This window comes from Chanodichthys erythropterus, chromosome 4 (genome assembly GCF_024489055.1).
Source record: "Chanodichthys erythropterus isolate Z2021 chromosome 4, ASM2448905v1, whole genome shotgun sequence".
NCBI lineage: Eukaryota > Metazoa > Chordata > Actinopteri > Cypriniformes > Xenocyprididae > Chanodichthys > Chanodichthys erythropterus.
The window spans coordinates 10,195,411-10,206,308 of record NC_090224.1 but is presented as its reverse complement, the minus strand read 5'-3'; the positions used below and the strand labels follow the sequence as shown (position 1 = coordinate 10,206,308).

General features: G+C 36.5%; 1 protein-coding gene across 2 annotated transcripts in view; it reads left to right on the top strand.

Moving 5' to 3' along the window:
• The first annotated feature begins 97 nt into the window (after positions 1-97).
• adgb (androglobin) overlaps positions 98-10,898 on the top strand; it is a 48,536-nt gene continuing 37,735 nt past the window's right edge. The window contains exons 1-8 of one of the 2 annotated variants that reach the window (XM_067383075.1): positions 98-336; positions 963-1,098; positions 1,374-1,463; positions 3,823-3,894; positions 4,011-4,208; positions 5,334-5,473; positions 6,474-6,563; positions 8,990-9,141. In XM_067383075.1, the coding sequence (XP_067239176.1) occupies positions 260-336; positions 963-1,098; positions 1,374-1,463; positions 3,823-3,894; positions 4,011-4,208; positions 5,334-5,473; positions 6,474-6,563; positions 8,990-9,141 (955 nt within the window). In that variant the 5' untranslated portion in view covers positions 98-259. Of the gene's footprint in view, positions 337-915; positions 1,099-1,373; positions 1,464-3,822; positions 3,895-4,010; positions 4,209-5,333; positions 5,474-6,473; positions 6,564-8,989; positions 9,142-10,898 lie in introns of both variants that reach the window. The other variant, XM_067383076.1, reaches the window with a different exon arrangement.

Below are 10,898 nucleotides of genomic sequence, written 5' to 3'. Positions count from 1 at the left end.
CATTAGAGTTTGTTTGAGGAGGTCAGGACTCAGGAGGAGTTCACTGGCGCGAGGTGGTAAATAATAAAGCTCTGCGCTCGAGCTGTCGGCAATCCCAAGCGATCCTGTCGCCTAGCAACATGGCAAACTTTCCCTAATGCAAACAGTCTCACCCTGGACATCGCTTCCTATTCATCATTATCTTCTGTGCTTTCATAAGCCAAGTGTTGGTTCAAACCATGAACTCTTAGATTAGAAATAAGGCCTACATACACTTGCAATGTCGAAGTCACCCAAGAAAAAGGCGTCCTCATCCAGCCTCGTCGCTTCCTCGCCTGGACACTCTCCCAAAAAAGAGTAAGATTTGACTACTACAACCTTCCTGTGTTGATGGTATCGAAATATTTCATTAATATAGATCAATCACAGCTAATATTAAAACCTTTACCTTATATCTTTACTGTATCATATTTGTCAATAGCTTACAGAAGCTGTTTATGTTTTAATTAGTACAACATTTGAGGTATTTACGGATTATTTTGCCAGAGTTATGAATTTGACAACAACATACCATACAAATTTGTGTTTGGCAAGTTAATTTATTGCATTTCCTTGTAGCTTTTATGTTGCCTAACACTAAATGTGTATTTATTTTTTTACATTAACAACAACAGGCTTACTTTTTAACATCAATAACGGATAATTACATTTTCTAACATAGGTTCAAACATAGGTTAATGACATAGTTCTATTAATGTTTCACTCCTGTTATAAATAAAACTGCATTAAATTCAGTTAGATTTGCAATTCCTGAAAAATACCAGTGTTTGGGAATAAAGTAATAGGTACCTTGCTAGTAATATAAAAATTGAGTCAATATGCAAATTCAAATGCTTACATTGTAAGTACCAATAATGAAATTATTATTTTAAATAGTGATCTATTTTAATGGATTGCATTAAAAAGCAAAGCACTGTCTCTAGAGCGTCTTCAGTGATCAGTGCATCAGAAAGCCCAGAAGAGCCAAAGAAGATTCTCATCTCTCTCTGGCCGGAGTGGAGCGACACTGAGGTCAATGCAGAGAAATGGGATGCAACTAAAGCCTCTAAGGAGAACAAGGTGAGTATTAATGAAAAGAACAGGACTGAATATTCAGTGTTTTTCAAAATAATGTCAATGTTGGTCCATTGGTAAGAGTAGAAATCTGTTTCAGCAAACTGCTTGGCTTGAGAGATGTAGCTTTGCAATTGATGAGTCAGAGTGGCTGGCACCATGCACTTTCTAATTTAATCAGTGCTTTTACATTTCTTTTATTCTGTTTTGTATTTTTCCCCCCATTTGATTGCAAATCTAAAACCGATACTGAGCCTTTTATGTAACAACATTGTCAACAGCTCTTTGATGATCCAGAAGGGAAGGTTGAACTTCCTGCCTCCTTGAGAGTACACACTTGGAAACGTCCTTCAGAGTACATACTTAATAAGGTAAGGGTTAGCATCAGCCATAGAAGTGATTACTTCACTGGCATGTCCAACAAACTTGATAAAACTGCATGAACCTGGGTAGGTAAAGTTAAACAGAGTTTTTTTTTTTTAGTTTTGGCATAAAGAATTTTTGTTAGCTACTTTTCAAGTGTACTTGATTTAAGATTGTTTGAGTACAATATGAAGTACATGACCAACAGACACATGTTTGTGTTCACCTTGCTCTTTAATTGCATGTTTTTTTGAGAAAATTCAATCTTATCTTCAAAGACGAGCTTAAAGGGTTAGTTCACCCAAAAATGAAAATTCTGTCATTTATTACTTACCCTCATGCCATTCCACACTCGTAAGACCTTCGTTAATCTTCAGAACACAAATTAAGATATTTTAGTTGAAATCCAATGGCTCAGTGAGGCCTGCATAGGGAGCAATGACACTTCCTCTCTCAAGATCCATAAAGGTACTAAAATCATATTTAAATCAGTTCATGTGAGTACAGTGGTTCAATATTAATATTATAAAGTGACAAGAATATTTTTGGTGCACCAAAAAACAAAACAAAATAACGACTTATATAGTGATGGCCGATTTCAGAACACTGCTTCAAGAAGCTTCGGAGCGTTATGAATCAGCGTGTCGAATCAGCTGTTCGGAGCGCCAAAGTCACGTGATTTCAGCAGTTTGGCAGTTTGACACGCGATCCGAATCATGATTCGATACACTGATTCATAACGCTCCGAAGCTTCCTGAAGCACTGGTTTGAAATCGGCCATCACTAAATAAGTCGTTATTTTGTTTTTTTGGCACACCAAAAATATTCTCGTCACTTTATAATATTAATATTGAACCACTGTACTCACATGAACTGATTTAAATATGTTTTTAGTACCTTTATGGATCTTGAGAAAGGAAATGTCATTGCTCCCTATGCAGGCCTCACGGAGCCATCGGATTTCAACTAAAATATCATAATTTGTGTTCTGAAGATTAATGAAGGTCTTACGGGTGTGGAACGGCATGAGGGTAAGTAATAAATGACAGAATTTTCATTTTTGGGTGAACTAACCCTTTAATTCTGAATATGCATCTTTCATATGAGTTTGGGTTGTGATTAAATTACTTCATGCCCAGCTGAATTATTTCTCCATGATGATGAGTCTAGGCAAGTCATGGGATGTTAAAATGTCACAACAAGCAGCAAAATCACAAGGCAGACAAGGCTAGGCACTAGAGCTCTAAAACCAATTATTTTTGCCATCTGACTAGCTGTATTTAAGATGTTTAATTTAAGAGAACGAATGAAGGTCAGCTCTGTTGTCATTTCCATGGCAACACTTGGGATAAAAAGATGATTGCTGTGATTCTTCTCTACAAGTATGTGAGTGATACTAAGAGCCTTCAATTTACATGTGATTAAAAGTCCATTTACAGAAGATTATCAAATATTCATGGATTCATATCCCTCAGAGGGTCAATATGATCTGTGATAGTAGTGGGAAGGAAACATTTGAGATATTTTTCTAGTGAGACAAATGAGCAATATCACACGGTTATGAGTGTGATATTGCATTTATACAACAGTTTGACGGCACAAGTGTGTAAATAAAGTAAGGAATAATTGACAATGGCCTTTGAATTCTTAGAAAATAATGCATACCCAAGGTGGTAATGCGGCCATGACGTGAAGCGGAACAGTGTAAACTCCTAAAACTTCAGTTTGTGCTACAACAAGTGTAGTATTTGAAAAAACTTACGGTGGATTTGCTCAGCCGCCATGATAGACGCTTCAAACGGAGTTGATACAAACGGTGAAAAGGAAGGAGTGCTGTTATCACTAAAAATATTGCACGGCACGACTAACAGCCAATCAGATTTGAGAACCAGAAAGAACTGTTTTAGATACTAGATATTAGATATATTTAAGATTAATTATAGACCTAGTGAGCAAAACTATAATCACTTTCAATAATCATTGGTCAGTTAGATTTAGATGTTTTATAGTGCAATCTCAAATTATCACACTGAGTTTGGGGTTGTTGTTTTTTATGTTTTTGAAAGAAGTCACCAAGGCTGCATTTATTTGATCAAAAATACAGTAAAACCAGCAAATATTATAGTTTAAAGTAACAATTTTTTTTTATTTTAATATACTGTACATGACTCCAGTCTTCAGTGTCAAATGTTTTTTTTTAAAAATCATTCTAATATCATGTTTTGGTGCTCAAGAATCATTTCCTATTATTATGAATGTCGAAAATAGTTGCTTAATAATTTTGACAAAAAATATAATGTGGATTTTTTTTCATAACAATGTAAAAGTCTTTATGATCCATTTAATGTATCTTGCCCTTTAAAACAGACTCCTGTTGTGGTGGACAATAAATCTGCCTTTGACCTCACCTCAGCAAATGAGCATTTACTCTCAAGTGAGGTGAGTCAATAAATCACTTCAGATGGCTTGCGTTACTGATTAGAACAAAGAATGATTAGTTTAGTTGGCATTAATTTACACTGGGTCACTCTTCGCCCTGCACGCCGATTTCACAGCTTATTCGATGGGTCATTAGTGAGTTCTACATTCTGTGGAAAGTCTACAACACAGGAGATGACAAGGCTGTCTCCACGGAAACGGTTCCCAACCTTTGGAGACCCTGGGAACACATCTACTCCCTTTGTAAAGCAGAGAAGGATCACATGCCCCTCTATAATGCCTATGGGAAGTATGTCATTAAACTCTACTGGATGGTAAGTTCAGGTTGGGTATAGACACCATATTAAATATTTTTATTGAAAACCTGTTGTGAACTACATTCACTGCATTTCCTTTCAGCTTTGTGTCCCTTTTGTTGTTGAATAACTAGAACAGTTTTGTAACAAAAATTCAATGAAAACTGAAAGTTGTTTTTCATTAAAAAAAAAAATAAAAAAAAAAATGGAATAACTAAAGGAATAGTTCAGCAAAAATGACATTTCTGTCATCATAAACTCACCCTCATGTTATTTAATGAATGAATGAGAGGTTCCGCATGGTGATACACAAAATTGCCAAATATGCTATAGCATTAAAATGTACACAACGTGTTGTGCTGCTCAACACCTATTGTAGCATTTGTCCATTTGTCTTTTAATGCTAGAAGGACACTGTGTCCTTTAGGCAGTGATTAAGTGAGAACACAATGCTTATCAGGGAGCCAAGAGAGTCGGTAGAGCCGTGACTGTCAGGCTGTTCTACGCTCTGGGCACGGGCAATGAGAGAAACAATTTTTTACCTTAATGGCTCCTATTACTACATGAGCAAAGACTGACCTGCACGCTGGTAACAGTGATTTGTTTGACAGGTGATATCAAAGAATAGTAAAGTAGCGCTCTCTCAGGTACAAGAGCATTTTAGATAAGGCCTATGTGCTGGGCATTAGTTATTTTGTTGCTGACTGATCTTCTAAGATCACTCTCTTTAATATAACTCCATTAGAATTAATGATGTTTATCACAGCATTTTACGCTACTGTGTACAAAATGCACTCTAATGAACCATGGGGCTTTAAAGGCTCATCTGGCTTCTGATTGATGCACCTTTGGTTTTGTTTATATTAACTAAGATGAGTTTGATGGTGAGAAGATCATTAAAAATTGAATTTTTTTATTACTTTGGTATATTTATTTATATATAGTGCATCCATGAGTGAATTAATGTTAACAAATGTTGAGCCACACAAATCTGACTATGAATGGCCTATCCAGATGGAATGTGCCATTATTTTTGCAGCACACAAAAACGGTTTTGGATGCTGAATTTTACTGAGATATTTTCAAGTATCTCAATAATGCTAATGAATGAACTTTTTATAAGAATTGTTTTCTGCTTTTTAGGGAAGTTGGAGGAAGATTACTGTTGATGACATGTTACCATTTGACAAGGATGATAACCTGCTGCTTCCTGCTACTACAAACCAATCAGAGCTTTGGCCCATGCTGTTGGCTAAGGGCATACTAAAGGTGGCCAGTACTGAGTGAGTATTTTAAAACATAATCCAATAAGCAATAAGCATTTGAATTGTCAAATAATCGGTTGAATTAGTTCACAAAACTAGTCTGAATGATTCATTCACAAATCTGACTGACCATGTTCTTGACTTCAGCTTATGTGACTTGACACTAGAATAGCCCACTGCAGTGGAGGTTTATTTGTGAGTAATGACAGTTGATCATCACAGAAAGCTTGGATAAAATGGGCCACTTTTATGAAATTTTGATGATGCTTTAGCATCCTTTTTGAAATGGCAGTCTCCATGCATTGCATGCATTTGAGCAAGTACAATATTCCCAGAAATTTGGAATTGTGCATCCCAGAAGAATGAAAGAGTAGATTCATTTTTTCATGGTGTAAATGTTTAATCTAGCTTAGGAAATGAGCCATCTCTGAGCCAGTTAATCATTCATGGTTCTAAATAAAATGTTCAGGAAACAAAAAGCACAATAGTGTGCTTTCCAGATGTCAGTTTCCAGTTACAACTTATACATGCTGTAGAATTCATTACTTCCATTACTGGTGCTATAGTGATCACAGTCGTGACTCACCTGAAGCCACTGTACATCCTGTTTGAAGTGTGCTTGTGCTCTTGTGTGGCAGTGATAATGATGGAATGTTTTTTTGCGTGAAGATGAACAGTGAAATCGTGCAGTTAATTAATAGCTGCCGGACTGGTTGAATACAGCATCCCGTGAGGCACAATTAGAGCATCAGCCATCTGGTTTCTTCAGAGAAAGAGAGCAAGAGGTCACACACAAACACACACACACACACACATCGACATGCACAGATCAACGTCTGATATGACACAGTGGAACTGGAACTGAGTATGCATATTCATGCAGTCTTTATTAAAAGGAGAAGCATTGTTTTTTCTGGTATTTTAGGATGTACTCACACCTATTTGTATGTATTGTATGGCTGTCTGGCTAATAAGTAAACTGTTGATGTGTAATTGTGATATTGTTTTCTCTCTCCAGTATTCCAGTCTCAGGCTCTGGGAGAGAGATTGGAGATTTTACAGTCATCCACTGTCTCACCGGCTGGATACCGGAGATCATTCCTTTAAAGTGAGGCTCTCTTCAAACACTTCCTCTTAAAAATCTTAATGTACATGTTACATACTGTACCTTCCTAAAGTTTTTAAAGGCTGTGGGGTATTAGTCAAAAGTCAGAGTAAATTCATTATCATTTATTGGCTAATATGCAAGTTATTGAAATTATTGAAATAATTATTTTTCTAATTACATAATAATAGCACAGTTACAAATGGCCCTTTGGCAGCTGTGATGCCTGATGACTAGATTAAATGTGGACCAGGTTTCTTTTTTAAAGATTGTTTGGTCTGCGCATCTTTATCGCTTTACAGATAATAATACACAATGTACTGATTAGATCACAGTTTAGATATGCTTTATAAATACTTAAATAAGTATTTTTCTCTGTTCTTAATACATTTATTTATTTAACAAAGTATTTTCATAGGCCTGGGAAAGGAGACACTGGGATAGGCTCCAGCATCCCCATGACCCTACATAGGACAAGCATTTTATCTCTTTTATAAATGCATGTTATTAATTGTCTAATTGTGAACGATTCATCCATGTATATGTTTAATTTAAAAACTTGGCATTTTTTGGCTCACATTTAGTTCTGTCACCATGCAAACAACAACTGATGGACAGAACCAAGTAGCCAACCTACATTTTTTTTTCTTTTTCAATAATCGGTTTCACTCAGATGTACGTCACAATATGAAAGAAAAGACCTGTTGCTGCTTCTGTTGCATTGTGCCTTAAAAACACATAGAAACATATTTAAAGACCTTTTACAGTAAATTGGATTAGATTTGCAATTTTTCAACACTCATTACTATAGTAACACTGAATTCTTCGCATTTATAAAATGTAATAAAACAAGTTTTTGCTTTTTTGAGAGCTTTTAGATTCGTTTTATTGTTATCAATCCATTATCTCTGCCAATAGCTTTGTCTTGATGTCTGTGGTATGTGCTAACAAGCTTCATTAAGCTGTGCTCTGCGATCCACAGAATGTCCTTCTTTTCCTCACAGTGTGCACAGATGCCACCCTTATTAGGAGGAAATGGACTGCAGACACTATGCTGTTGTTCTGCAAACAAATGGCTGGCCTTCACTGTTGTTCCGGCTTTATCGAGTTACTGCAGGAATGTTGTTGTTGTGAAATTAGCATGTAACTTTCTTTTCTCTAGCGTTTGACTCTGTCTCTTTAGTTTGTTGTCACTTCCTCAGCATAACTCTCACATCTGCTCTGTTTTGGGAAACACGGCATGGTGTCTTGTAATTTACGCTCTGATGAGTTTCCGTGTTTCAGAGCCTCCTCAAGAGACCAGTATACACATTTTCGGAGAGCGTACGCTCGTATTTTGGAGAAATAAATTGCTGTGAGATGAGAGCACACGTCTTGCTGTCAAATCTTCTAGAGTGCTATCGTTTTTTTTTTTTTGCTCAAGGCTTGGCTAGTGTGTGTATCAAAGTAGGGTCTCCTGAGGTCATTTACTTCATGTTGCTGCCCTGCAGGATCTTGGAGTCATATCTCACTCCAACAGCTCACATATTTACCAGAACATCAGAAAGCCAAGAGAGTCCAAGAAAACCATGTAGCACATGATGGCAAAACAATTTGACAACTTTTCTGCATGAAATTAGAAAACATGGTAACTAGCAAATGAGTGAAAAGAAACTTTTCAAAGATTACCAAGGATATACATGACCATTCAGCAGTTTGGGGTCAGTAAGATTTTGAATAGAAATGAATACTTTTATTCAGCAAGGACACATTAAATTGACCAAAAGTGACAGTAAAGACATTTACAATGTTTCAAATAGTTTGAAATAAATGCTGAACTGTATATTCATCAAATAATCCTAAAAAATGTAACAGTACAGAAATGTTACTTGAGCACCAATCAGCATATTAGAATGATTTCTGATGGCTCACGTGACAATGAAGGCTGGAGTAAAGGCTGCTGAAGTATAAATATATAATACTTTTAAGAATATATTAAAACATAAAACAGTTATTTTAATAAGTACAGCCTCGTGAGCAAAATAGACTTCTTTCAAAAAACATTAAAAAATAACTTTTGAAAGGTAGTGTTTGTTGAAGGTTAAAGACTCAAGTTGAATACAAGCAAGAGAGTGTGTTGTTTGTATTTGTTTTTATCGGTTTAGACCTTTATCCAAGCTGTAGTGATCCCTGTACCAGTTAATTGAGCATTGCTCGCCTTTCTTTAATTGCTGTTTATTGATTGGTTGAAAGACCAGAGGCTTTGTTTGTTCAGCTTTATTAGTTTCATCCATTGACCCTGTGACTGGCCATTAAATTGATACAAGTCTTTTGTTTTTCCCAGGCTTACTCAATTGAGATTATTAAATAAGTTCACAGTAAAACCCTAATTAAGAGATGGAGATCAAAACATTTGATACTAATCATCCATGTGTTAATGTTGTTCCTAGATCCTGGTATACAGGGAAAATTTGGGAATTTCTAAGGAACAATATTCCTCAATTCCAGTTGGAGGAAGAGAGCTCAGAGGAGAAGAGCATGACTACAGATTCTAATGTGAACGAGATCAAGAGTGAATCTCCCACAGTACTAAAGAGCAGAGGTACCGTCCCACACACACACACACACACACGCACACACACATCACAGTCATTTATCCCTTAACAGTATGTGACATGTCTGATTAAAAGACACCGGCAGAGAGAATAAATGAGAGAATCGATATGGCAAGATACCTGCTGTGCAAATGGCTCTTTAAGAACTTTAAAATCGTGATTTAAAATGTAGTCTTTTAAGTTTTACATTGTAAACTATTAAAGGGATAGTTCACCCCAAAATGAAAATTATGTCATTAATTACTCGCCCTCATGTCATTCCAAGCTCGTAAAATTTTCGTTCATCTTCAAAACACAAATGAAGATCTCTTTGATGAAATCTGAGAGATGTCTGTCCGTCCATTGACTGCCTTTGCAACGACCGCTTTGATGCTTCAAAAAGTTCATAAAGAGATCGTAAAACTAATCCATATGAATCGAGCAATTTTCTGAAGAGATGCTTTATATGATGAACAGATTTAATTTAGGCTTACTCACATGTAAACATCGATCAGCGAACATAAGCAGATGCTCAAACGAACATGAATAATGCACAAGAACAAACCTCTTCTGGAAGCTCAAACGTGCTGTGTAACCAGTGAGGTTCATTCTTGTGTGTTACGCAGCATGTTTGAGCTTCCGGAAAAGGTTTGTTCTTGTGCGTCAATCAGGTTTGGTTGTGAGTAAAAGCCTAAATTAAATCTTTTCATAATAAAAAGAGATTGAGTCGCTTCAGAAAATTTGGACTAAACTGCTCGATTCATATGGATTTGTTTTACAATCTCTTTATGAACTTTTTGAAACGTCAAAGTAGTCGTTGCAAAGGCAGTCAATGGATGTACAGACTCCCAGATTTCATCAATAAGATCTTCATTTGTGTTTCAAAGATGAACGAACATCTTACAGGTTTAGAATGGCATGAGGGTAAGTAATTAATGACAGAATTTTATTTGAACTAACCCTTTGGGCCCTATCATACACCTTACGCAATGCGGCACCAGGCGTGATGCAAGTGTTTTTTGCTTGTTTCAGCCCGACGCAGTTATCATTTTCATATCCTGCGCCACGTTGTTTAAATAGCAAATGCATTTGCACCCATTTGTGTGCCCATGGGAATGCTGGTATGAAAACGAGGTGTGTTTAGGCGCATTGTTGGGGCATTCGTATTTTGAGGCAACTGAAATAGACTGCACCATTGACCAACTGAAACCTGGTCTAAAGTCAATGGCGCAATATTTTTTTTGTTATTTTAAGAGTACGTTTGTAACATGCGCCTATAGGTGGGTGCACAGTGCTCATACATTCTGCTTATTATTACACACACACAGGGACACGTAGCAGAACACAAACATGCCAAATATTAAAAATAAAAGGATTACATTATTGTGTGCATAAAGATAAAAATGCTTTGGTGTGATCTTTGGTGTGAGCAGATCCATTTCCTCGCTAGAGAATCGTTCGGTTTTTCTGCTTGCAAATTCCGCCATGTAAATAGCGAATCCGCCATGACGCAGGAGCAACTGGCTTTTAAAGGGAATGGGACATGAGACTCTGATTGGTTAGTTGCATGTTACACCAAAAACACACCCATTACTCATTAAGAGAATAGGGACAACCCTTTTAGACCATGTGCCATCATTAAACTAGCAAAAGTGGATTCGGACATGCCCTAAGTGCACTAGGGCTGTGTGCTTTAAAAAATGCGCTTAGATCGTTAAAATAGGGCCCTTTAAGTCTTCTAAGTCTATGATACCTTGTGTTAACA